This window comes from Elephantulus edwardii, unplaced genomic scaffold (genome assembly GCF_000299155.1).
Source record: "Elephantulus edwardii isolate Elephantulus edwardi_28Jun2011 unplaced genomic scaffold, EleEdw1.0 scaffold00340, whole genome shotgun sequence".
Classification (NCBI taxonomy): Eukaryota; Metazoa; Chordata; class Mammalia; order Macroscelidea; family Macroscelididae; genus Elephantulus; species Elephantulus edwardii.
In genome coordinates this window covers 1,108,779-1,136,522 of record NW_006400090.1, presented here as the reverse complement: position 1 = coordinate 1,136,522, position 27,744 = coordinate 1,108,779, and the positions used below count along the sequence as shown (strand labels likewise).

The 27,744-nt window shown below is 47.6% G+C and overlaps 2 protein-coding genes and 1 pseudogene across 2 annotated transcripts in view; 2 read left to right on the top strand and 1 right to left on the bottom strand.

Annotated features, from left to right (window-relative positions):
• Nucleotides 1-207: 207 nt before the first annotated feature.
• On the top strand, nt 208-8,651 carry KAT2A (K(lysine) acetyltransferase 2A). Its single transcript, XM_006903663.1, is given in 18 exon segments — nt 208-546; nt 680-803; nt 1,137-1,282; nt 1,377-1,466; nt 1,678-1,859; nt 1,957-2,148; nt 2,945-3,051; nt 3,199-3,309; nt 3,401-3,537; nt 3,625-3,833; nt 4,008-4,134; nt 5,004-5,114; nt 5,530-5,673; nt 6,005-6,119; nt 6,220-6,256; nt 6,351-6,414; nt 6,537-6,621; nt 8,458-8,651. Coding segments are annotated over 18 exon segments (2,514 nt in total).
• Nucleotides 8,652-10,384: 1,733 nt separating this feature from the next.
• LOC102867950 lies at nt 10,385-10,797 on the bottom strand (annotated as a pseudogene).
• Nucleotides 10,798-17,258: 6,461 nt separating this feature from the next.
• Nucleotides 17,259-27,744, top strand: part of DHX58 (DEXH (Asp-Glu-X-His) box polypeptide 58) — a 28,437-nt gene continuing 17,951 nt past the window's right edge. The window contains exons 1-4 of the mRNA XM_006901650.1: nt 17,259-17,426; nt 17,602-17,803; nt 18,164-18,354; nt 19,920-20,033. Of these exons, the coding sequence (XP_006901712.1) occupies nt 17,259-17,426; nt 17,602-17,803; nt 18,164-18,354; nt 19,920-20,033 (675 nt within the window). The remainder of the gene's footprint in view (nt 17,427-17,601; nt 17,804-18,163; nt 18,355-19,919; nt 20,034-27,744) is intronic.

Genomic DNA, 27,744 nt, shown 5'->3' with positions numbered 1-27,744 from the left:
GAAGTGAGAAGGGATCAATCTGGGATGCAACCTCGAGCTTCACCTGGCTGGATGTGGGGTACGGAAATGTCTGGAAGCGGAGACAGAGGGGAAGTAACGATGGAAGACTACAACTCCCATCGTGCCCCAGTAATGCGAAGCATGCGCACTGAGCGCCGGTTGCCCATGCGGCCCTAGGGCTGGGAGCGCTCCGCTGCGGGGGAGGCCATGGCGGAACCTTCCCAGGCTCCCACCCCGACCCCAGCCGCGCAACCCTGATCCCTTCAACCCCTAGTATCTGCCCCAATCTCCGCCCCTGCTCCCAGCCCTGCTTCGGCCCCGGCTCCAGCTCCCACCCCGGCACCAGCTCCCGCCCCAGCTGCGGCCCCAGCCGGGAGCACAGGGACTGGGGGACCCGGGGTAGGAAGTGGAGGGACTGGGAGCGGGGGGGATCCAGCTCGACCTGGCCTGAGCCAGCAGCAGCGCGCCAGCCAGAGGAAAGCGCAAGTCCGGGGACTGCCGCGCGCCAAGAAGCTTGAGAAGCTAGGGGTCTTCTCGGCTTGCAAGGTGGGGGCGGGGCCTGGCGTGAAAGGGGCGGGGCCTGGGACAAGGACTTGGGAGGGAATGGGGGCAAGCTCTTGAGGGAGAGCGGCGCTTTACCCCTGGGTAAAAGGGCATTGCCTGAACCTTCTGCCTTCAGGCCAATGAAACCTGCAAATGTAATGGCTGGAAAAACCCCAAGCCCCCCACTGCACCCCGCATGGACCTACAGCAGCCAGCCGCCAACCTGAGCGAGCTGTGCCGCAGCTGTGAGCACCCATTGGGTAAGGCAATGACGGGCTGGGGCTGTTGCTTCTTCTGCTTGTACAGGATATTTTAAAGTGCCACATGATAGCATCTCTGAAAAACCAGAGATGCATCGTAAAGAAGGATTAGTTTGGGAATATATATGGTTCAAAGCCGGTGAAAGAAAATCTGGCCGCCCAGAAGCAGCAGCCACGCACCCAAGGGTTTCATACAGGAACAGCCGGTCTCCTTGGCTAGTCTCACTGGTTAGAGGGGCCGAGGGCGTGTGTACCTTCTAGAAAGCCGGGAAGGTGGCTTCTTCTGATCTCTTCTACCAGCCTTCCCAACTCTACTCTTTGTCGGTCTTACAGCCGACCATGTGTCCCACTTGGAGAATGTGTCTGAGGATGAGATCAACCGATTGCTGGGGATGGTGGTAGACGTGGAGAATCTGTTCATGTCTGTTCATAAGGAGGAAGACACAGACACCAAGCAGGTCTATTTCTACCTCTTCAAGGTGAGCTTCCTCTGAGTGAAGTGAGGCTTTGGATGTGAGCACTTAACTTCCCAGCTCTGCTGACTCTTGCTCTGCCGCTTCCCATCTCCTCTAGCTTCTACGGAAATGCATCCTGCAGATGACCCGGCCTGTGGTGGAGGGATCCTTGGGCAGCCCACCGTTTGAGAAGCCTAATATAGAACAGGTGGGATGGGAAATGTGGCAAGGCAGGAATTGGGGGAAACTTGGAGAGTTGGTCTGTAGGATGTGGAATATTTTTTCTTTTGCAGAAAGCCCCATGGGAAGGGCACCTTGTCTCCCGCCCTCACAGAGTACCTGCTTTTGCATAAGAAGCCCCTGTGGTTGCTCACCCTTTACTCCCTGTTTCCGCTCCCATTTCTCCTGCCCATTCTCAGGGTGTCCTGAACTTTGTGCAGTACAAATTCAGCCACCTGGCTCCCCGGGAGCGGCAGACAATGTTTGAGCTCTCAAAGATGTTTCTTCTCTGCCTTAACTACTGGAAGCTTGAGACACCTGCCCAGTTCCGGCAGAGGTCCCAGGCCGAGGATGTAGCCACCTACAAAGTCAATTACACCAGGTGGGCCTGGCTGGATAAGCTCGGGGAGTGGTGTGTACACTCAGCCTGGCCTTAAATTCTTTTTGCCCTCACTTAACCGCCTCCTGCAACCCCACAGATGGCTCTGTTACTGCCACGTACCTCAGAGCTGCGATAGCCTCCCCCGCTATGAGACCACACATGTCTTCGGGCGAAGCCTGCTCCGCTCCATCTTCACTGTCACCCGCCGGCAGCTGCTGGAAAAATTCCGAGTGGAGAAGGATAAGTTGGTGCCCGAGAAGAGGACCCTCATCCTGACCCACTTCCCCAAGTAAGGCTCGCTCTAGCCTCTCAGGACCTTTCCTGGATTCACATGATTCCTAGGAACGCGTTCTGGACTGGTCCCTGCTCCCTTCCATTAGTCTTCTGGGATCTGGCCATCTTTCTGGCCAGCTTGTCCCGGCTCTGATGTAACTTGCTAGCGTGTTGCCCTTGTACATCTGGGAATGACAGGGCCGTGGCATGAGTGCTCCTCTTGTGCCCAGGGTAGATGTTACTAGTTCTTTCTGCCAGGCCTGTCCACAGCTTCAGAATCCTTCCCTCAGCAAGCACTGCAGGAAACTAGAGTTTACACTGTGGAACTCCAGGGTTTACACTGGAAGTGAAACTGATTTCCATCCCTGTTCACAAGGCCATTCCTGCTTTTTCCTTGCCCTCCAGGACTCCTGCTGGCAGTGGGAAGAAGTGGAGGCAGGGTTGGGTGGACTCTGAGCCCCATTTTGTGACCGAGGAGACTGTGGTTCAGGCTAACTGGCCATTGTGTGGCCACACACACATAGGGCACCTGTCACAGGCCTTGTGTCCAGGTTCCTTCCTCTGGGCTGTGCATCATGCCAGAAAGCTGGCCCCATGAATCTCAATTTTAGATGTGTCTGATCCTATTACCTTCAACTGGGGACTCCCAGGAGGCAGAGGGCTGAACCTCCCCCTTCAGACTAGGGGTTTCCAGGAGGTAGAGGTGTTTCCACCCCTATTCCCCAAGAGTGGGTGTGCCTCCTTGTTCTGGTGCCCAACTCCACTCCACCGAAGCCTTGGTAAGTGATGGAACTGGGGGATCCTCCCCCTAGATTCCTGTCCATGCTGGAGGAAGAGATCTATGGGGCAAACTCTCCGATCTGGGAGTCGGGCTTCACCATGCCACCCTCCGAAGGGACACAGTTGGTGCCTCGCCCAGGTACGTGCTGCCTGGTTCTCTGCTTGCTGTCCTGGCCGAGCTGAGCCTCTCTAGAGAAGGGACAGAGAAGGCTTGGAATGTAGGGGAGCCCCTGATCCTTTTGAGAAGCTGTGCACACCTGCCAGCCCCATCTGATCTGTCACTCAGCTGCCGTCAGTGCTGCAGTCGTTCCCAGCACCCCCATCTTCAGCCCCACCATGGGAGGCGGCAGCAACAGCTCCCTGAGTCTGGATTCTGGAGGGCCTGAGCCCATGCCAGGTGGGTCCTTGAACCTTGTCCTCTGACCACTGTGCACCCCTCCCCCAATCCTCTTGCTGTCTCGGGGAGACCTTGTCCATCCCTCCAGCAGGTGAGAAGAGGAAGCTCCCAGAGAACCTGACCCTGGAGGATGCCAAGAGGCTGCGGGTGATGGGCGACATCCCCATGGAGTTGGTTAACGAGGTCATGCTGACCATCACGGACCCTGCCGCCATGCTGGGACCTGAGGTGGGGAGCCTGGCTTGCTGGTCAGTGTGAGGGAGGGGCCCTCACTGACCTGAGACCTCTCCTCACCATCCCACCTCTGGTACCCAGACCAGCCTGCTGTCAGCCAATGCAGCCCGGGATGAGACCGCCCGCCTGGAGGAGCGGAGGGGCATCATCGAGTTCCATGTCATTGGCAACTCGCTGACGCCCAAGGCCAACCGGCGGGTGCTGCTCTGGCTCGTGGGCCTGCAGAACGTCTTCTCCCACCAGCTGCCACGCATGCCCAAGGAGTACATCGCCCGGCTCGTCTTTGACCCGTGCGTCTCCTCAAGATCCCCTGGACCCCATACCCTGGAGCCCTCCTTGGCCTCCCCTCCCCGGGCTTCTCCCTCCATTACTGATCCTCACTTCCCAACTCTGAATGCAGCTCAGACCTCCAGCCTGGAGGTCCTGGGAAGCAGTTGGTGGACAGGAACCCTCTCTCTCCTCAGGAAGCACAAGACTCTGGCCTTGATCAAAGACGGGAGGGTCATAGGTGGCATCTGCTTCCGCATGTTCCCCACCCAGGGCTTCACAGAGATTGTCTTCTGTGCCGTCACCTCAAATGAGCAGGTCAAGGTGAGGCCAGTGCCCTGGCCCCTAGCCTGCGGGGCCTGGTCAAGGTCAGAGCAGAGGGAGGGCATGAGCGCAGCCCCCAACCCTTACCTGTATTGACTGCTCTTTTAGTGGTCAGTTCCTTTCTTGCCCACAAGGTGGCAGTGATGTTCTGAGGACGGGGGATTCAGAAACCACCTGTTGGCAGATGGAGCCCAGGAATCTGCAACTCTTCACGGGACTTGCATTCTTTTAATCCCAGGACTGTTTACATTGAGGAATTAGTCACTTTCACGACAGGCTGGCGCCAGGGGCTATGCCTGGATTGTCTGATCTAGTTTGGTCATTCAGTCTTCTTTGTTACTATGGAACCCCATCTTCATATGATGCGTCCTTGGTCCCAACATACAGGAGACTGTGTTTTGGGAGGTTCATACCTGCGGTTAGTAAATATCTGGTGTTACTTTATCTTCCCTAGTTCGAGGCCAAGATATTGGGAACCAGTATCTTCTGGTTCCTTTTTGGGGTTGGCTTCTGGCTCTGCTGTGACTGGCGCCTGGCTCAGGACACGTTTCTGAGCATAGCCGACTGTCACTTTTCTCTTCTGTAAGAAGGAGATAGTGGTACCCACTTTGTTGCTTAGCTTGGAGATCGGTCCGTAAAGCGCCAAGCACCGTGTGTGGCTGAGAGCAAGCACTTGATCATTGTTATCCTGTGGCTGTCACATTCCTCCCCAGAAACTCCTCCTCGGGGCAGAGGCTATGCTGCCCTCTGCTCGCGTCCCTTGCCATGCTCAGCTTTCTCTCCACCTCCCTAATCTACCCTTCAGCTCTGGGCCGTATGCCCTCCTGAGACCTCTCCAACACCAGGCCTGCCTGCCCCCCTCCCTGCAGGGCTATGGGACTCACCTGATGAACCACCTGAAGGAATACCACATCAAACACAACATCCTCTATTTCCTCACCTACGCTGACGAGTATGCCATTGGCTACTTCAAAAAGCAGGTGATCCTCATTTCTGCCCTACCCGACACCTGCCCGGTCCGGGGAGCAGGGGTGCTGGGCATTGTGCCCAGCCTCCTGGTGAGGTTAGAGGACCCCTTGTTGTCCCACGTTACACCGGCAGAAGCCCCGTGTGCCTAGCTCTGCCTCCTGATCCTACCCTAGAGGAGAGGAGGACAAGCTAGAAGATTTGGGAGGCTCCTGGAGGTGAGCCGGGACGAGGCAGCTGAGCTGATACCCTTTCTAGCTCCAGATTGCACCCTTGCTGTGTGCAGGGCTTTGTGTGGAGTGACATGGGAGGGGCCAAAGATGGGGAGGGGAGAACAAGGCACCCACCTTCCCTCAGATGCTCCCCGGGGAGGGGCTGTGAGGTTGGAAAACACTTGTTAATGGATTGAGTCACACTGGTCACCCGTAGGGCTTTTCCAAGGACATCAAGGTTCCCAAGAGCCGTTACCTGGGCTACATCAAGGACTACGAGGGGGCGACCCTGATGGAGTGTGAGCTGAATCCGCGGATTCCCTACACGGAGCTGTCACACATCATCAAGAAGCAGAAGGAGGTATGTTTGTGCGCGTGTTGGCTTATGTCTGTTTTCATTCCCTGAGCACACACACACATGAGCATGCATGTCCTTAATTTTTCCTGAGTGTTATTGTTGGGGGTGAGGACAGACGTACGCGTGGACCGTGTGGATGTGTAAGTGCACATGTGAAGCGGGCACACGTCAGGGCCTCTCCATTCTTGCTCTGCCTCTCAAGAGAAGTTTGGACGGGGCAGTACCTGGATTTGGTGGCGGAACAGCCTCTTTTCCCTCCACAACCTCTGCCTGTGGCCCTGGGGGTTTGTCCTGGGGTTAGGTTTACAGCCCCTCAGACCCTTTCTCCCCTCAGATAATCAAGAAGTTGATCGAGCGCAAACAGGCCCAGATCCGCAAGGTCTACCCGGGGCTCAGCTGCTTTAAAGAGGGCGTGAGGCAAATCCCTGTAGAGAGTGTTCCTGGCATTCGTGAGTAGGGGTCTCAGTGGGGAGGCGGGCAGGGGAGCTCAGTGTTTGAGAGTGTGGGTAGATACTCTCAGTGATGTCTTCCACGCTTCCCACTTTGCAGGAGAGACGGGTTGGAAGCCTCTGGGGAAGGAGAAGGGGTGAGTGTTGTGTCAGGAAAGAGGTGGTGGGAAACTGAGGGTCCAGGCATCTCAGAGCTGGCAAGTCTGACACATCCCTCCCTTCCCACCCCAGGAAGGAGCTGAAGGACCCTGACCAACTCTATACAACCCTCAAGAACCTGCTGGCTCAGATCAAGGTGAAGAGACCAAGTTCTCTTTGAGGGTCCTTGGCTGGGGCGTTGCGACCCAGTCTGGGGGGTGGGTGGCAGACACCAAGGCTGGATTGGGGTTCAGTGGGCCTGCTCGGGTCTCTCTGCAGTCACACCCCAGTGCCTGGCCCTTCATGGAACCTGTGAAGAAGTCAGAGGCCCCTGACTACTACGAGGTCATCCGCTTTCCCATCGGTGAGCACACTCGTTTCTAACTCTAACCCTAAATCTCCTTCCACCTTCAGTTGGTCTTCCAGCTCCTCTTGGGCCACCCTGACCAATGGCCTCAGCTCGGCCTCCCCTCTTTTATTACAGTAGCACGTTCTTGTTTTTAGGTGGTGGTACACACAGCAAAACAGATTCCGTTGAACGTTGTCGGTGCATATAGTTCGCTGACGTTGGTTATGGTCTTCACGTATCACCTCATTATTTCTATTCTGATTGTTCGATGCCCATGAGCCGACTCTCAGCTCTTCCTAACCTCATTTATACTTTAGATGTTTACAGTTTAGACTCATATGGGGAGGTTCTTAAATTAGTGTCATACCCAAGATGTTGTGTGATGTCGAGTTTGAATCAACTCCTAGCTGACTCTTCCAGTGTGTTTTCAGAGGCAGCAAATTGCACAGGAATAGATTGCCCATCTTTTGCCCACAGAGCAGCTGGTGAATTCAAACCACGTCCCTTTGGGTTTGCAGCACAGCTTCTTCCCTCTAGGCCACCAGAGCTCCCTGGGTGATACTTCTTCATGAGCTTAGCAGCTCTTCAGGTGGAGGGCGACTTGGGATAGTTTGGGCTCTCAAAGAATCAGGGCAGCTGCCTCAGGGATTCTGCCCGACTCAGTGAACCGAGGAAGCTGAGGGGTTTTTTTAAAAAAGTTGAAATTTTGTTTTACATTTTTCTCCCTTTCTGTCAGGTTGCATGGGTTATAGTTCTGACCAGAGTGGACAGTAGTAGAAGCTGACCCCTTTCAGTTCTTCTGGCTTCAGGTTCACATGTGGTTCTGTGGACCAGTTCCTTCTCTGAGTCTTGAACTTCCAATTTCCTTCTTTCTCTTTTACTTCAGAAGACTAGAGACCAATAGTCACATCTTAGATGGCCGTTGGCAAGATTTAACAAATCTCACCATAAACTTCATGAACTGATTATGCTATGCCAGTTGACCAAGTTGTCCTAGGAGATCATCACTGTAAAGCTTCAAACTAAAAAAAAAAAACCAAACTGATGGGATGCTTGGTTGTGTCTAAAGAATATCTGTTTCTGTGACCACGTGTGCAGCTTGGTTGTTGCTACAAAGCCATACCTACAATCTAGTGGCTTCAGTGACCTTGGTTAAGCTGTGCACACTTCTTTCTCACTCAGTATAGTCTCTCTCATCACCATAAATAAAAGGTGACTGGAGAAGGAGCCCTGGTAGTGCATATTAGCTGGAGTCACATGGATGGAATCTCTGTATTGGTTTGAATTTGTATCACCCTTAACAGCTATTGAGAGAGCTCTGATGACGTTGTTGTTGTTAGGTCCCGTCGAGTTGTAGACAACTCATAGTGACCCTATGAACAAAAGGCCTGAGCACTGTTCACAGAGTTTCCAGAGGCAAGCCATCTCGGAATTGGATGCCACTCCTGCTTCCAGGCTTGTTTTAATCGGAAAGCTCCAGCAAACACTGTCCACCCTGGGTAACCATTATCACATTTGGTACATCAGTGTCACAGTGTTTAGCATCACAGCAACCACGAGTTATCTCTATACAGCAGTGCACAGACCAGTGCTGTACCACCTAGAACATAGTAAGAAGTAAAATGCTGCAAACTCAAAGGCATCTACCAGCTGCTCTCTGGGAGAAGGATGGGCAATCTCCTCCCATGCAATTTACAGTCTATGAAGACCTGCTGAAGGGTCAGCTGTGAGCTTCATTTCAACAGTACATAACAAGGGCAGTGACTACCGACAGCATTTTTTTGTTGTGTTTCTTGGCTGTTTGGAATGCCATCTTAATCTCAAGGACTTCCATTGTCTCCTGCTACCCAGATCTGAAGACCATGACAGAGAGGCTACGCAGCCGCTACTATGTGACCCGGAAGCTGTTTGTGGCAGACCTGCAGAGGGTCATCGCCAACTGCCGCGAGTACAACCCCCCAGACAGCGAGTACTGCCGCTGTGCCAGTGCCCTGGAGAAGTTCTTCTACTTCAAGCTCAAGGAGGGGGGACTCATTGACAAGTAGGCCTTGACTTTGGAGCTGGGGATTGCCCCTTGTGGATTCTGATGTGACTCTTCATTCCTGGCCTCCTGACTCTTGGCTTGAGACACTCCGGCAGGGTACCCACAGCCCCACACCTCCAGCAGTGATCCACCCTGTGATGTGTCCGACTTAGGGAAGTATGACTAGTGGACACGGGACTCAGACTCCCCACTCCTGGTGGCTCCCAGAGGGATGGTGTCTTATAGCCTGGCGCATGTTGGCTATTTCTTCAAGGCCCAGGACCAGGATTTAGCTTGAGTTGAGTGAGCGTCAGGGATTAGAAGTTCAAAGTTCAACCTACACCTGAGAGGCTCTGCTTCGCCCTGCACTGTTCTTTGTCTGTCGTTGTGTCTGTCCCTCAGGGTGGGGGACATGGGGACCATTCATTCCCTGACATTAGTCCCTTGGAGGGAACAATAAAGCTTTTTTTTTAAAAAAATGTGTGTAGTGGTTTCTACAATCCTGGCCTCAGTAGGCTGGCCTTGGCCACTCCACTGGCCTCTCACTTGAACTTCTCACAGGCTGGAGCCTCAGGTTGGGCTGAGGAGACACCTCATGGCCAGTCCTGGGCTTGTGTTATTGGACAAACAGTGGGGCCTTCGCCTTAAGTAGCATTATTCACAATTAGAACAAAACAGTTACTAGGGGAGCTCTGGTGGCCTAGTGGCAAGGAGCTGCAACTACAATCCCAGAGGTGCACGGTTCAAATCCACCAGATGCTCTGCCGGGGAAGGAGGGACAATCTCCTCCTGTACCAGTCAGATCTGATTTGACGGTACACGCACACAAAAATAAAAAAAAAAGCAAAAGAACAAAACAGTTCCTCATTCATGCACTTTATTCACAGATCTTGAAGACAGTGAGATAGTTCTTCAAGACTGTCTTGCCACTTGTCATGTGATCAAGGGTTTTATATATTAGCTATTAATCTACTTGACCTATTATCCCATGTTCAAAGTTAACGGATTTCCTATCCAGGAAAGAAAATGCATATATTATTAAGAAATCAGTGCCTAGGACAAATAGTGCATAGTGCCACTGATGTAAAACAGAACTGACATCAGGGTTGGGGGGAGATTAAGAAAGATGGGATAAGTTATGTATACTGCATTGAAACAGATAAGAGAGAAAACTAAGAGGGTTATGTGGTTAGGTAATATTGTCATGACAGGAGTCCAGATGAAGGCTGTATAGTGGAGTGGACCTGGGGAGTGGGATTGTAAAACAATGAAAGAATTTTTCTGTTACTTTTCAAAGAGAAGGGCAAATTGGGGGGAGGGGTGGGCAGGGAGAAGGTGCAACAATGAATGGAAATCCAAAGTCTAAACTTGCACTAAAATAATTTTTTAAAAAGAGGAAAATTGTATGTAAAAAAAAATAAATGGATTGAGAAAAACATCAGTGCCCCATTGAAATAAGCAACTTAAGTTTCTACAAACAATGCCCAGTACAAATGATACTAACTCACAAAATCTATTACTATCTCCCTTCCCAAAGTTAAAGGATTTATTATTTGGGGGAAGCACTTTCTAGAGACAAATTATGTATTTTGTGTCAGCATAGGATTATCCCATACTTTGCCAAACTAACATTAGCCCAGGATATGAGATCTTCGTCTTAGGTTGGATGTTTTGGGTTTTGGGGGGGTTTTTTGGTAGCAAATAATTTTTTAACTGGGAGGACTTTTAAATTTTTTTTACAAATACACTGGAGAATCATGTGATGCTGCCAGCACTGGATGCAATCCTGGGCCCCACAGCTGCACACTCCTTTGTAACTGGTCCAGGGATGGCGGACCCTTCATCTCGTCTTTATTGTTTACTGTGATTCCTGCATTCAAAATAAACACACCACCTTTTCTCTGGTATGACCTTTATTGCCATATTGTCACTGCTGCATGTACCTTCTTTCTGAGCTCTGCTTTCCCTCTCTTGACCGTGGCCATCACCATGTCACCCACATCAGCAGCAGGAAATCTGTTGAGTTGTCCCTTGACCCCCTCCACAGAGATGATACACAGATTTTTGGTTCCTGTGTTGTCTGTGTAGTTGATCACGGTTCCTACCAGAAGACCCAGAGAAATCTGGAATTTTGCACCCAAGGACCCAACACGTCTTCGCTTTAACATCTGGGATGCCAGAAAAGAAAAACAACAAAAAAAGGTAGGTTGGAGTTTTGATGGCCTCACACAAGGCTATGAACTACACCAGCTCAGGTAACTTAGAGGAATACAAACACAGAGAAGTTAAGCATGGATTTACAGATGGAGACAAGAAGCTAAACTTCACTACAAAGAAGTTAACCAGTAATGTAAGCTGGCTGGAACTCTAGCTTACAACAGGGTGCTAAATCTTGTTACAGAGAAGTTAACCAGTAATGAGAACTGACTTAGAATGGAGGGCTTCAAACTTCATTTAACTCTATCTTGTGTTGAAATTTAAGTCCAGTCCTGGATTTAGTTAGTCCCACCTTTCATTTCCCCACTGCTCGTGTGTCAGTCTTACAAGAACTGTTAACCAAAAGTGGTTTCCTTGATCCAAGCCATGCTGGTGGTTTTTATTTTGTTTTGTTTTGTTTTGTCTTGTTTTGAAGCCATGCTGTTTTGAATTGGCTCCCGAGTCTTGCCAAGAATGGGATCGTTTTTATACAGAAGAGGCAACACAGTTATTTGTGTACAACAGCAAGTTTGAACTTAGAAAGGAAACTACTATAAGAATTTGGAATTTCTTTCTGATTTGTGGGTTCTCTTGGGAATCGGGACAAGAGTTTCTGGCTGCTTCCTTCTGAACAGGGGTGTTGAGATGAGAGGGAAGGGAACCCCAAACCCCACTTTAACTTTGGTGAAGGTCTTGAGAGGTCAAACTGCATGAGGTAGTTTCTTGTTCAGTTAGCAGAGATATTTTCATAATGTCCTTTGCTTTTAGGCATATAAAATTTCTAGCAAATAAGAGATACAGACATAAATTAGAAACATGTTAAACTAGGGCAAAAGGTAGGGTTAAAACATATTAGCCACTAGATGAATTCAGACTGTCTTTTTACATGGCTTCACAAACTCAAACCAGTACTATTTTAGTAATATTCTAATAAGCAGTTACCCCCTGTGATACGCAGATGACACAACCTTGCTTGCCAAAACTGATGAGAACTTGAACCATTTGCCCCAGAAGGTCAAGGACTGTAGTCTTCAATATGGATTGAAGCTCAACATCAAGAAAACAAAAATTCTCACCACTGGCCCAATTCTCTGTGATAGATGGAGAAGAGATTGAGGTTGGTAACAATTTCAGCTTGCTCGGTCTTGGGACCAGCAGTCTGGATATCAAAAGATGAATTAAAAAAAAAAAAGATGGGCAAGCTCTGGTGGCCTAGTGGCAGGAAACTGTACTGCAATCCCAGAGGTATGCGGTTCAAATCCACCAGATGCTCTGCTGAAGAAGGAGGAACAATTGCCTCTTGTACCAGTCAGATCCAATTTGACGGTACACACATAAAATAAATAAATAAAAATTATAAAAAAAAAAAAGATGAATTACATTAGGAAAATCTGCAGTCAAGGCCCTCTCCGGAGTGCTAAAGAGCAACAGTGTCAGTCTAGAGACTAAAGTGTGCCTGATCCAGACCATGGTCTTCTCAATTACTTGCTATCTGTGAGAGAGCAATGACAAGGATGACAGAGGAAGAATGATTGATGCCTTTGAGTTGTGGGCTGGAGAAGAGTATGGAGCATTTAATAAAATGCCAAGAGAACAAACAGGTTTGTCCTGCAGAGGGTAAAACCAAGTTGTTCGTTGGAGGCAAGGATTTTGAAGCTCTGTCTCACATACTTTGGGCATGTGGCCAGGAGGGACCAGTCCTTAGAGAAGGACATCACTCTCATAAGGATGGAGGGATGGTGCCGATGAGGAAGACCCCAGATGAGATGGATTGGCATAACTGCAGTAATGGGGGCAGATGTGTGTCAGAGTCAGTAAGGTGGGCTCAGGATAGGGCAGACTTCAGAGCTATTGTGCATATGAGTCGCAGGTGACTTAACAGCAAATAACAACAACTACAGGAGCAGCATTCAGGTGTTGGCTGACAGTTAAAATGTTACTTTTTTTTGTTAGCCACCAAACTTCTTTTTTTTTCACCAAACTTTTTCTACTGTGGTTTAAAGCGATTTTAAAAGTTCTGTTTTTGGCCAGCTCTGGTGGCCTAGTGGTAGGCAACTGCACTGCAATCCTAGAGGTGTGCGGTTCAAATCCACCAGATGCTCTGCTGAAAAAGGAGGAACAATCGCCTCCTGTACCAGTCAGATCCAATTTGATGGTACACACATAAAATAAATAAAAATTAGAAGTTTTGGTTCTATTCTCTCTTTTCATAGAGTCAAGGACTGAAACAAAAACAGTTACAAATAACTATAAATAAGTGGAAAGCACTATTTGATTCATTGGATCTCAGATATTTTAAAGACTATGCACAGGCTCCATCATTCATCTTCTTAAACTGAAAGTCCCTTCTCGTATTTTTACAACTTTCCATATACCTTCAAGTTTAGTCTTGACTATCCTTGACTATCTTCCATATTCTGGCAAAAGCAGATTTTCTAAGTTAAGACAAAGCTACTTTCCTTTTCCCTCTAAAAGAACTGTTACTGTGTACGGTAGAGTCTGAGCAGACTCACAGCTGACCCTCTGACGAGTTTTCAGAGGCAGTTAATCACACAGATTTTCCATCCTTCTCCTGCAGAGCAGCTGGTATAGTCAAACATGGTGTCTTTGGGATTGATTGCAGCACAGCTTCTTGCCCCTAGGTCACCAGCGCTCCCTAAAGAACTAATTACCACTCTTATTATCCTTCTGTGTGCTTACAAAGACCTGCGTCCACTCTTCGTGGTGTTGGTTTTTTTTTTTACAGAAAAAGGCTTTATTTGCACGAAGGGGACTCAAACAACCAAAGCCCATGTCATCATCTGACTCCTCAGACTACTCCTTCTTCTCTTCTTTCTTCTCCTCTGCTGCAGCTGGGGCAGAGCTGGCAGCAGGAGCTGCAGCGCCAGGGGCTGCGGAGACGGCCACAGCACCACCAGCAGGCATGCTGGCAAGTTTACCAATACCTGATGAGGACAACTCCACTTCCAGGAATGTCCCACAGCCCCAGCCTGAGGTCACCCTTGGTCTTCACTGCTAAGGCTGTCAACTGACAACAGGGACCACATGCTAAGAACAGCAGCCAAGATCTTCTGTCTCCATGGAGATCCTGGGCAAAGGTCTTCACGTTTCTCCCCAATCCAGCTTTGGGGAGTGTCCCTGAGTGCCCACAGCATGAGGGAGCCACTGAGAGCCCATGCTCACTCCAGCTGAGGCCTCCGGAATGCTCTTGTCCACAAGCGAAACCTGAGGGCCACAGGCTCTTCGTGTTTCTTAAAGTTGTTCAACCAGCTGTACTTTCTTTACTTAAAAACATGCCTTTACTATTTAAAAAGGGAGAGTCTCGCACATTCTTAGAGGTGGTTTTCTAGCCAATAGTTGTTATGTGCTGTCAAGTTGGAACCAACACATAGCTGGCCTTCCAGCAGGTGTTTAATTGCAGGTAGGTAATCCCACAGGGGACTGCCCATGCCGCTCGCTCAGTGGATTTGAACTGTGTGCCTTTGGGATCGCAGTGCAGTTTCTTACCACTAGGCTACCAGAGCTCATGAGCACTGTGATAAGTGTGGCCATAAAGCTTTACACTTCCCTTTTTGTTTTAGGGATAGAAAGTGGCACTTTGTCTTCAGGAAACACACTGAACTAAATAAACATCAGGAGTTTTATTGGGATTTTTTGGTGCCTGAAGCTTTTAAAGATTCTGAGCTTATTTTCTTCCTTACAGATGAGTGGAAAAAACATCTTCAGCAGTTGATATGGTGGCATTAGTACAGTGAAACTGACAACAGAAAACAAAGAATTAAAAATTTCTTGGGGCATTTTCCCCCTCTTTCTATTGTGGGGTCTTTTCTTGACTTGCTTGTGGTGACTCTTGCACTTAAGAACATGGGATGGGGGAAGAACTTTTTGAGGGTGTCTGCCTTTAGGGACCACAAACCTGTAGAAATAGAAAGAATAGAAAATAAAGAGCTGGGGAAGGTGTGCTACATACTGATGCACTTTTATATTTTGATTGAAGTCAGGTGGGAGGTTGAAGGAAGTTACTTGGAAACATCTTCTATACACAATTTCTTATGGGTTTAATAGAAGCCTATTTCTGGGGGCTATCTGAATTCAGAACAGGGCTAAAGACAATACTTAATTCCACCTGAAATGGGTTTTCTGATAGTTTTGTTTCTTTTTCCCTGAAGATTTCAGGCTGAGTGGAATCTCCAGTTTATTTGTAAGTATTTATTGACTTGTTGAGTAACTTTAACAATAAAGCATACTTGTCACTCTGAATGCTTTTTTTATTGAGCTTTTAATAAAAGTTTATACAGAACTTGGATTTCCATTAATTTATTGTTGCACATTTTCCTTCTTGCCCACCCCCACCTCCCCCAGTTCGCTTTTTTCTTTGGAAAAAAAAAGTTCTTTCATTATTATACAGTCCCCACCCCACCCGGGCCCACTTTATTATGCAGCTCTTATTTTGGACTCTTGTCATGCCAATAATACCTAATCATAAATTCCTTTTATACAGTTTTTGAAAGTTCAACCCTGAGGGCTGACCTACATCATTCTTGATTGTTTCCTGGGGGAGGGGCTTGAATGAAACACTATCAGGCATGTTGTGAGAAACTCCTATCTACAGTCTCTTGACTTTAAGACAAAAAGTTATTTGGGCAGCCAGTTTTAAAAGCAGGTCCCAACCAAATAGGTAAACTAGGCTAAGAGGCATATATACAAGAAATGGGGTATGACCTTTCTTTTTCTAATGGAGTAGTCAAGGGGTTTCAGGAAGAATTACTTTTTAGGCTTTCCTGAGACCCCACAACAAGTGGGAAGACAGAGAAGTCAATCCCCTTTTTACTTGGGATCCCTGGGAGGGGGAAGTGAGGATGGCAGAAGTAGATGCCAAATCAAACTGGGGCTCCAGGCCCTCTCAGGGCTCTTCAGATGAATCAGCGGGGGGGTTCAGCCACCTGTCCAACTGGACGGGGGCTTTTCCTGATAGAGCCCGTTCTGCGACCTGGTCACTTGTTCTTGCAGTGTCAGTCAGTTTCACAATATGCACACTGGCCTTCATCTCGATTTTTCTGTCCCAAAGTATTCTCTGAAGCCCTACAGGCTTACCTCTGTTGGTCTCCACTAAGACAGTAGCAATAGAATTTCTCAGCTGTTGAATAGATAGAATACCTTGAAGGCAATATTGACCAGCTGGGATAGCAAATGCTCTGTCAATAATGTTAAGATTTTGTTCCATCATTTTCACATTCTGATCGGATCACCTTTTTGAGATTGGAAACAAATACTGATCTTTTCCAGTTGATTGACCAGGTAGCTGCTCCTCAAATTTCCCGGCATAGCTTGGTGAGCTCATTGAGGGCTACCTCATTTTGTATCCTTTTGATTGGTATATCCCGTCAATTTCTGGGGCCTTGGGTTTTTTAGTTTGCTTTGTTGCTAATGCCTTCAATGCAGGTTGAACTTCTTTCAACACCATTCTTGTTTCAACAACATTGTTTCTTGTTCACATGCTAATTCCTGAAATCGTGTGTGTCCCACAATTCTTTTAATGGTACAGTGACTCAGGGTATTCCTTCTGTCCTCTTCAGCTGTCTTGGCTGATGAAAAATGCTAACTACACACAATACTTAGTTTTAGAGGAAAATTATCACCTGCTTGCTGTATCTAGTTCAGCAAGCATGGCTAAAAACAGAGGGACCAATCAGTTTGCCCTCATTCTGGAAAGAAACAACAATCTAATCAGAACTCTGCTAGTTTAGACGACAGCAGTCATTGTGAGGTGGTTCTTGGATTCTAAATCTCGGGACAGAGAAAGTAATCCGCAATGGGAACTGAGACTCAAACGAGGCGCAGGGCTTCAAACTTCATTTAACCCTCTCTCAAGCTGAAAACAGTCCTGGATTTCATCAAGATGACCCTTTAGGGGAACTAGCCCTCGCTGGGTTGCAGTCCACCGCCCCTGTTCCAGGCTCCTCACTTAAAGTGTTTGTGGCTTTGGATACAACTACAAGTGGAGGCTTAGCAAGATCCACTTCTTCCCCCGCCGGCTACACGCTCTTCACGGCGGCAGGGACTGCAGATTTCTGCGGAAAATTTGAACTCAGCTTCTCGCCCGCGTTTCAGTTCCCAGCACGCGGAGCCCGGGCGTCCCGCCCGCCTCGCAGAGGTTAACGTAAGGCACGAGCTCCAGCTGGCTCCTCCCTTTGGTTTCAGTTTCCAGTTCCTATCTCTGCTGAGCCTGGCGCCCTGACGAACCTGAATGAAGGGAGCTACCCTTCGCTGGCCCAGCGGTGCAGGGCCCCCCGAGCCAGACAGGAGCAGGTCTAATTTGTTGTTCTTGACTTAGACCAGGCGGCCCTGAACGAAGGGAAACCTCTTCCCCAGCCTTGGCGATCTGCAGGTGCCAGGGGAAGGGTGGGACAGCATAATCCCTGCCATACCCAGAATGGAGCTGAGACCCTACCAGTGGGAAGTAATTGAGCCTGCCCTGAAGGGCAAGAATATCATCATATGGCTGCCCACGGGCGCCGGGAAGACGCGGGCCGCTGCCTATGTGGTCAAGAGACATCTAGAGAGGGTACACCAAGCCAAGGTGGTCGTATTGGTCAACAGGGTGAGTGACCCGCCATTCCTTCTTGGGGGGGGGGGGCTGCAGCAACTCAGGTGCCTCCTGGGGACTTAACAGAGGCCATCCCCTGGCTCACCTCTGTTATCTCTAACATGCCTTGGGGCCACTTTGCCTCCTCCCAAACCTCCGACCGCTCTCCCCTGTGGTATCCCACTCTCAGGTGCACCTGGTGACCCAGCATTATGAGGAGTTCAGCCAAATGCTGGAAGGACGCTGGGCCATCAAAACCCTGAGCGGTGCCATGGGACCACGGACTGGCTTCAGCTACTTGGCCCGAAATCACGATCTCCTCATCTGCACAGCTGAGCTGCTGCACATGGCACTGACCAGCACCGATGAGGAGGAGCATGTGGAGCTCAGTGGTGAGGACTTGGGGGGTAGGGGGGACACATGGCAGCTCCTCCTGCCAGCCCCAGGGCACCTCTTCTTTGGGAGAAAAGGTTCCCTATTCACCAAACCCTAGCCTACCCTCCAGTGGAAACAGACATGGCCCTTTTGTGCGAACTTGACCAAGTCCTTTCCTGTGCCTCAGTTTACTTATCTGTAAAACGGAAGTAAATTATCCCTACCTGGCTCAATCCCTGAGGCTTGGCAGTGAGTCACACAGGGAGGCGGAAGTGCTCAGATTGGTTCTGGGGACTGTGTGAGCAAAGCTGCTGGTAGAAAGCGATTTGCAAGCAGCGGCCAGTGGCCATCCTCCTCCCCGTGTGCTCCTTCCACAGATTTCTCCCTCCTTGTGGTGGACGAGTGTCATCACACACACAAAGACACAGTCTACAACCACATCTTGAGCCGGTACCTGGAGCATAAACTCCAGAACGTGAAGCCTCTGCCCCAGGTGCTGGGGCTCACAGCCTCCCCAGGCACTGGCGGGGCTTCCAAGCTCGATGGAGCCATCAACCATGTCCTGCAGGTCAGCTGGAACCTGTGAGCCCCTCATCACCTGGCCCACTAGGAACCTCCCCCGCCACCCTGCATCTACCTAGCTCCACCAGCCCTACCGTGGTTTCCTCTAATTGGGTCTGCCCCTACTTCTAAGAACAGTCTCCAATGGCTTATTTAAAATCTCCTCCCAGCTTTCTAGCTTCTCAAGTCCCAAGTGATCTAGCCCCTGCCTGTCTCTCCGATTTCATTTTTTACATCCTCCACCTTACTTATGCTACAGCTGTCCTGATCTTCTTTCTGTACTTTGAGTGGCCCAAGCTTGAAGAGGGGGTGGTGAGGGAACAGGCAGAGGGGGCACTTGTCCACCCATCTCAGCAAGTCCAAGAAGGCACCAGACAAGGATGACTGGCAAATCTTCACCATCAGATTGCTCCTGAGAGCTCATTAACTCTCACTCAGGATTGAAATTGTTAACAGCTTTAGTTTGCTTGGCTCCATAAGCAACACTTGGTACCAGCAACCAGGATAGTAAAAGACTAATTGCACTGGGAAAGTCAGCTGTCAGAGACCTCTCCAAAGTACTGAAGAGCAATGATGTCAGTCTGGAGACTAACGTGTGCCTAATCCAGACCATAATCTTTGCAATTGCTTGCTGTGCATCAGAAAGTTGGACATTGACTAGGGATGATAAAAAGAGAATTGATGCCTTTGAGCTGTGGTGCTGGAGAAGAGTATTGGATATACCATGAACTGCTGGCAGAAAAAACAGGTTCATCCTAGAGAGGGTGAGACCAGGCTGCTCCTTGGAGGCAAGGATTCTGAAGCTTAGTCTAGCATACTTTGACATGTTGCAAGGAGGGACCTGTCCTTGGAGAGGGACGTCATGATTGGGAGGGTGGAGGGATAGCGCAAGAGAGGAAGACCCTCGATAAGATGGATTCACTCAATTACTGGGGTAATGGAGGTAGGTATTGGCACAGGATAGAGCAGGGTTTAGGGCTGTTGTACATAATAAGGTCACTATGAGTTGAGGCGACTCAACAGCACATAACAAAGCTCTGCAACTTGTCCTCACCTTTGTACTTGCCGTTCCTTTTGCCTGGAATGATTTTGTCCATGAACTTTACTTGGCAAGTGTTATTTGCCATCGAGTTGAAAGCAACTCCTAGCTGACCCTCCAGTGCAACAAATGACACGATAGGAGATTTTCAGTAGCAAGTGAAATAATGGGGAGCAGCCTCAATGTCATCTCTTCAAAGGTACTTTCTTGATCATGTTCATGGCATCCTATCATTTCATCCCATTTTCTTCTCTCCAGAGCTCTTAACACTATCCAAAATGTTCGTTCGTTCTTTTTTCCTGATATATCAGTCTCCCTAACTCCACTCTAAGTTCCTCTATGGCCCCAGTGCCTAGACCCTGCTCCAGGCACCAAGAGGATAAAAGAGTGAATATCTGTTGAGTGAAGAGTTCCCACCACCCACTGTCCTGCCCACAGGCTTCCCTTTCCTCAGCTGGGACCATCCTGCCCCAATGCTCTAGCCATTGTTCCCATGCCTTCCCATTCCATGAACCCCTCTCTGTTATCCCCAGCTCTGTGCTAACCTGGACACGTGGAAAATTATGTCATCCCAGGAAGGTCACCTCTTACAGCAAAAGTATGGCCAGCCCTCCAAACAGTACAACCTCTGCCAGCGGCGCAGCAAGGTACATGGGATTGAGAATGGAATCTAGTGTGAAATGAGGGCACCTGGGTAGAGGCCTGACTCTGCTCCCCTCCACCCCGAGCTCTGTGACTTAAGATCATTTCCTTCCCTTTCTGAGCCTCTATGTCCTCTTTTCTGTGAAATGAAACAGATACAAGCCGTGCCCGTAGCCAGTTGCTGGGATTGATTGAGAATGATGTCTGCCAAGGCCCTAGGCATACTGTTGAGGGCTTTGAATCCATAATGCAGGGTCACGTGCTGTCCTGTGGTATGGCCACGGCCTGTGCCTGCTGAGACAGGCCTCAGTGAGAGCAGGGAGGTGCTGTGCCCAAGAAGATACCCAGTGCCATGACTTCACAGGGCAGAGTTGTGAGGTGTCCTCGAATGGACCACAGCTCATAGCAACCTTATCAGCAATGGGTCTGCACCTGCCCTATCCAAGGCCATCCTTATCATTTCCGATACTCTTCAGCCCATTGTTACAGTCACTGTATCCATCCATCTTGATCGTCCTCTCCTTGCTGACCCTCCACCTTTCCAACCATGATGTCTTTTTTCCAAAAACTGGTCCCTCCTCATATGCCCAAAATATATGAGATGAAGTTTACCATCCTTGGCCTGTAATAAGCATGCTCATTGCACTTCTCCAAGATATACTTGTTCATGTAGCACTCTATGGGATATTCAACACTCTGCAACAACATAGCTCAAAGGTGATTCCTCTCTGTCCTCCTCCTTTATAAACAACTTTGAGCTGCATAGCAAGTAGTTGAAAAGACTATGGCTTGCATCACTTACATCTTAGTCTTTAAACTGACATCATAGCTCTTTAGCACTTTGGAGAGGTCTTTGATGCCAGACTTTCTCACTGCAACCTATCTTTTGCTTTCTTGACTGGTAAGAAAAGTATTGATTGATTGTGGATCTAAGCAAGATGAAATAGTAGAAAAACTTCCATTTGTTTCCATCTCTCATGTTGTTTGTTGACGCTGGAGAGGATTTTTGTTTTCTTGGTGGTGAGATGTAACACGTATTGAAGGCTGTAGTCTTTGCTCTTCTACAGCAAGTGTTGCAAGACCTCCTTACTTTCAACAAGCAAGGTTATGCCATCTGTATAACTCAGGTTATTGATGAATTTTCCTCTGATCCTAATGCCACATTCTTCTTCATCAAGTCTAGCTTCTTGAATTATTCAGCATACAGGTTGAATCAGTGTGGAGAAAGGATACAGTCCTGACACATACCTTTCTTGACCTTAAACCATGCTGTGTTCTCCTATTCCCACAACAGCTTTTTTTAAAAATTTTATTTTATTATTTTTGTGTGCGTGTACCGTCAAATCAGATCTGACTGGTACAGGAGGATTGTCCCTCCTTCCCCGGCAGAGCATCTGGTGGATTCGAACCGGTTGCCTCTGGGATTGTAGTTGCAGCTCCTCGCCACTAGGCCACCAGAGCTCCCCTCCCACAACAGCTTTTTAACATAAGTATAGATATCACATGAGCACAATTAAGTTCTGGGGTTTCCATTTTTCTTAATATTACCCATAATTTGTTATGGTCTACACAGTCAAATGCCTTTGCACAGTCACTAAAACACAAAGACATTCTTCTGATATTTTCTGCTTTCATCTAAGATCTAACAGACATGAGCAATGAAGTCCTTGGTGCCATGGCCTCTTGTAAATCTACCTTGAATTTCTGGCAGTGTACTGGTCTAGCCATCGTGTTCTTGCTGTTCTACATTGTGGCGTGAGAACTGACTTGAACTGGTTTTAAGGGGCTGTAAATGACATAGGAGGAGATTGCCCTTTTTTTATTAATGAAAGTTTACAGAGATTTTGGATTTTCATTCATTCATTATTGTACTTTTCTCCCTGCCCAACCTCCCCGCCAGTTCTCTTTGAAAAGTAAAAGAAAAATTTATACAATCCCTCCCCGTAAGTCTACTCCACTGTGCAGCCTTCATTCTGGACTCCTATCATAACAATAAATACCTAATCATATATCCCTTTTAAAGTTTCCTCCCTCATCTGTTTCAATGCAGTACACATAATTTATCCCATCTTTCTCAGTCTCCCCCCAACCCCGATGTCAGTCCCATTTTACAACAGAGGCACTATGCAGTATTTGTCCTTTTGCGACTGAGATATTTCACTCAGTGTAATGTCCTCCAGGGTCACCACCCATTTTGTATAATATTGAATGAGTTCCTTGTTTTTCAATGCAGTGTAGTATTCCATTGTGTGAATATACCACAGCTTCTCCATTTATTTGTTGATGGGCACTTAAGTTGTTTCCAATTCTTTGCTATTGTGAACAAAACCGCAATAAACATGGGTGTGCATATATCTGCCTGGGTGGCAGTGATGGTTTCTTTGGGGTATATTCCCAGTAGTGGAATTGCTGGTCAAATGGTATTTCTATCTGCAACTTTTTGAGAAAGTGCCATACCGCCTTCCGCAGTGGTTGCACCATTTTACACTCCCACCAACAGTAAATAAGGGTTCCAGTTTCTCCACAACCTCACCAGCATTTGTTATTTTCTGTTCTGTTAAATTTTGCTTTTCTTACTGGGGTGAAATGATATCTCACAGTTTTGATTTGCATCTCTTAGATCTAGGGATTTTGAACATTTCTTCCTTCGTGTGTGTTTGCATCTGAATGTCATCTTTGGTGAGGTGTCCATATCCTGTGCCCATTTTTCATTCGAGTTGTTTATTTTGTGGTGCGCCCATCTTTCTTTCATGGAGCAATTATGGATTCACACTATCTGCCTTTGAGTTGGTAGCGCAGTTGCCATGAAGCCACTAGAGCTAGAACCACCCATTTGGTGCCAAGGCTGTCATTCACCATGCTAGACAGAGAAAAGATTAAAGTTGTCAATGATTTCACCTTACTTGGATTCATAGTCAACATCCCTTGTACCAGCAGTCAGGAGATGTGTTGCATTGGGCGAGTCTACTGTCGGAGACCTTCTGCAAAGTGCTGAGGAGTGGTGATGTCACTTTAAAGACTAAGGTGTGCCTGATCCAGGCCATAGTCTTTGAAATCATTTGCTATGCATTTGAGAGCTGCACGAATAAAGATCACAGAAGAAGAATCTATGCTTTTGAGTTGTGGTGTTGGAGAAGAGTACTGAATATCCCACCAATGCCAAACGACTAGATAGGCCTTGGACAAAGTATAGCTTGAGTGCTCTTTTTTTAAAAAATTTTTAAAATTTTTATTGTATTGTTTTTAAGTGTACCATCAAATCAGATCTGACTGGTATAGGAAGAGATTGCCCCCTCCTTCTCCAGCAGAGCATCTGGTGGATTTGAACCATATACCTCTGGAATTGCAGTGCAGTGTCTTGCCACTAGGCTACCCGAGCTCCCTAGCTTGAATGGTCTTTAGAGGCAAGGTGATGGAGCTTCATCGCACTGACTGTGGATATGTTGTTAGGAGAGCCTGTTCTTTGGAGAGAGACATCGTACTTGGAAAGATGAAGGGTCAGCAGAAGAGAGGAAGACCCTCAACAAGAGGGATTGACACAGTGACTACAGCAATGGGTTTGACTGTGTCGGGAATAACGAGGTCGGCACAGGAAAGGACAGGGTTCAGATCTGTTGCTCCGAGGGTCTCTTTTTGAGTCATATTTGATAATTCCTAACACCAGCAGTAGCTACTGATCAGGTGCATTTCTTCATGTATTTATTGGCCACTTAATGTTTTCTTTGGTGCAGTTTCTGTTCATGTCCTCTGTTTTTTAATTAGCTTTTTACTTTTGTTGTTGAAATATCAAAATCATCTTATCATATTAGTCTCTTGTTCAGTATGTCCTTGCCAGTTCCCCCCCCCATCCGTAGCTTCCCCCCCCTTTGGGAAAAGTCTGTTGATGCACATCAGTGTATAACTTTTAGGAAGTCCCATGGATTGCCAAAAGAACCAAGTCTGCCTTGGAGGACCCAGGATGCTCCTTAGAGGCAAAGGGGGTGAAACTTCATCTCATGTACTTTGGGTACATTGTCAAGAGCGGCCAGACCTTGGACAAAAACATCATATTGAGAAAAGTGGAGGCTTAGAGAAAGAGAGGAAAACCCTCAATGAAATGGATTGACACAGTGACTGTAAAAATGTGATTCTTGAACTAGGCAGCGTTCTCTTGCGTTGTTAGCACATCAGCTTCTAGGTCTAGATAGAGTTTGCATGAGCACAATTGAGTGTTCCGGGCTTCCTGTTCTCAGTGTTACTCATAAGTTGTTAAAGGCTCGAGGATAGCAGAGCTTGTGAGGACGGCCAGGGAAGGACAAAATTCCTATCTGTTGTTGCTCAGGTATAACTTGTAGTTGACTCTCAGTGGCACCTAACAACAGTTGTCTAGTTTGGTGCTGTTTGTACATTTTTAGTTCTAAATGATAGTCTTTGGAAGCTGGAGTTGCAGCCATTTACTAAATAACATGCCTCCAGGAACTCTATGAACTTTAATAGATGTCAATTGTTGTAGGCCTTTTGTTTATAGGGTCGCTGTGAGTAATGCTCGACTCAAAGGCGATCAACAGCAACAACAATTGATAGTCTGCTTAGGCTAGAAATGACTGTTCATAAAGTCGCTGTGAGTTAGAGGCAGTAGCACCTAACCCCAAGTTAGTCCCTCTTTGTCTTTTTCTTTAATCCTTCTCAAGATCTTTATAGCTATGTCTTTTACTGATACTGAGTTAGCTTTTGTAATGGTGTGAAGTGTATAGATCCCATTTCATTTTTCCCCCGAAAGTGGATATCCAGTTTTGGCAGCACCATTTGTTAAAGACATTCACACTTTCCCATGTAATGGGTTTGGGTTTTAGCCCTGTGGCAGAGATCAACTGTCCATAGGTGGATAGGTTTAATTCTGGACTCTCAATCTTTCCCATTAGTCCATTGTTGTTGTTATGTTCTGTCGAGTTTCCTGCAACTCATAGCAACCCTAGGTACAACAGCTCTGAAGTCTGCCCTGTCCTGAGCCAGTCTCACTGATTGCAACACACCTACCCCGTTACCCCAGTTAATGTGTCAGTCTGTCTCCTCTGAGGTCTTCCTCTTCTGCGTTGTCCCTCCACCCCTCCAAGAATGATATCCTTCTGTAAGGACTGGTGCCTCCTGGCCACATGTCCGAAGTATGTGAGACAGAGCTTCAAAATCCTGGCCTCAAGGAGAAACTTGGTTTCACCTTCTCCAAGACAGACCTGTTTGTTCTCTTAGCAGTCCACGGTATGTTTAATACTCTTCTCCAGCACCACAACTCAGAAGCATTGATTCTTCTATCATCTTTAGTCACATAGTCCAGCTCTCTGATGCATAGCAAGTAACTGTGAAGACCTTGGCCTCGATCAGGCTCACCTTAGTCTCTAGAATGACTCTGTTGCTTCTCAGTACTCTGGAGAGGTGCCTGTCAGCTGACTTCCCCAGTGTAATTTACCTTTTGATTTCCTGAATGTTGGAGTCAAATATTGATTGTGGAGCTGAGCAAGCTGAAATTGTTAACAGCCTCAATCTCTTTCAATCTGTCATGTTGTTGCCAGTTGGCCCGGTGGTGATATGTCTGTCACTATACCAGTACAAATTGTTTTTAGGATTATGACTGCATAACAGGTTGTTGTTGTTATATGCCATCGAGTCGCTTGCAACTCATAGTGACCCTATGTAAAACAGCCCTAAACTCCGCTCTGTCCTGTGCCAATTGCACTGTCTCTGACACTCCCATCCCAATTATCCCAGTCACTGAGTCAGTCCACCTCATAGAGGGCCTTCCTCTCCTGCGCCATCCCTCCACCCTCCCAAGCATGATGTCCATCTCTAAGGACCGGTATCTCCTCACTACATGTCCAAAGTATGTCAGACGGAGCCTCAGAATGCTTGCCTCCAAGGAGCCACTGGTTTAACCCTTTCCAGGACAAATCTGTTTCTTTTCCTAGCAGTCCATGGTATTCTCAATACTCTTCTCCAGCACCACAGCTCAAAGCCATCAATTTTCCTTCTATCCTCCTTGGTCATTGTCCAACTCTCTGACGCATAACAAGTAATTGCAAAGACCATGGCCTGTATCAGACGCACCTTAGTCTCCAGAGAGACATCATTGCTCTTCAGTACTTTGGAGAGGTCCCTAACAGCAGACTTTCCCATGGCAATGCGCCTTTTAATTTCCTGGCTGCTGGTGCCAAGACTGTCAAACAAACTAAAGCTGTGTACAATCTCAATCTCTTCACCATCCATCCTGATGCTGTCAGTTGGTCCAGTGGTGAGAATCTTTGTCTTCTTGACATTGAGCCTCAATCCATATTGAAGGCTGCAGTCCTTGACACTCTGCAGCAGGCGCTTCAGGTCCTCTTCAGTTGGGTTGTGTCATCCGCATAACGCAGATTGTTGATAAATCATCCACCAATCTTGACCCCACATTTCTCCTCATAGAGCCCAGCCTCCCGGATAATCTGTTCTGCATATAGGTTGAAAAGGTATGGAGATAGGATGCATCCCTGGCATACATAACAGGTTAGAGCTCTGGAAGTGTTCTTTTTTAGTAGTGCTTTGCTATTCTGGTATCTGTCCTCATAAAAAGTTGATGATTAGCTTTTCTGTCTCTAAGAAATAATGGTGGAATCTAATTGGGATTGTATTTTATTTGTAGATTGCCTGAATATTATTGGCATTTTCACAGTACGAAGTCTTCCTATGTATGGTATGTTTTTTGATTCCTATAGGTCTCTTCTGGTAATGTTTCATAGTTTGAATAGATCTTTTGTATGTCTGGTTAGGTGGTTATTGTATATATGGTATTGTTTTCCTGATTTTGTTTTGAGAGTTCTCTTTATTAATAGAAATCAGTATTTGGGAAAATTCAGAAAAATTCTGCTGATTTTTGTATATTGATCTTGACCCCTGTCACTTTGCGGAATCCTTTTATCCCTGTCATTTTCTTCTTGAGTCTCTTAGCTTTTCTAGGTGTAACAGGATCATATCATCTACAGATGAAGATAGTTTTATTTCTTTACAAAGTTGTTGTTGGAGCTTTGGACTGGACTTTGACTCTTAGCAATCCTGTGTGCTAATGATCAAATCTTTGCCCTCTCTGTTGGCACCATCCATACAATCTCTGTTTTGCTAAAACCCATTGTTTACAGCTCAGTGTCAGTCCATCTCACTGAGGGTCAGCTTCTCTTTCATTGGTCTTTTACTTTAAGTAGGAATGATAGGAGTCTTTTTAAAAGGACTGTCCCCGCTGCCCTGGACCTGTCAACACCACAGGTGTGACCACTCTGCTGTCCCTGAGGCATCTTGAAGCAAAGAGGAAGTGGCTATTTCTACACTCAGTGTTCGACCGTGAGCACTCAGAATGGTTTCTAGCCTGACAATCCTGGTGGGGAAATAATAATAGGTAGACAGACACACACACACACACATACACAGACTGTCCACTCCTGACAACATGCTCAGAGGATGTGAGATGAAGTTGCATTAACCACGTTTCCAAGGAGCACCTTGGTTGTACTTCCTCCAAGACAACTACTTCCTTCAAGATAAAACTCCATTGTGTGAAGATAGAAAAACAGAACCTCCCTGTCACGCACCGCACCACACGTTTGTGGGGAGCCTGGTGCTAAACCATTCGTAGACGACCTGCTTCTGTGTTGGGGTTTCATACATAGCAGAGCAGCTCCCTTGCTGTGATTGATTTAAACTCAGCCCTCCACACAA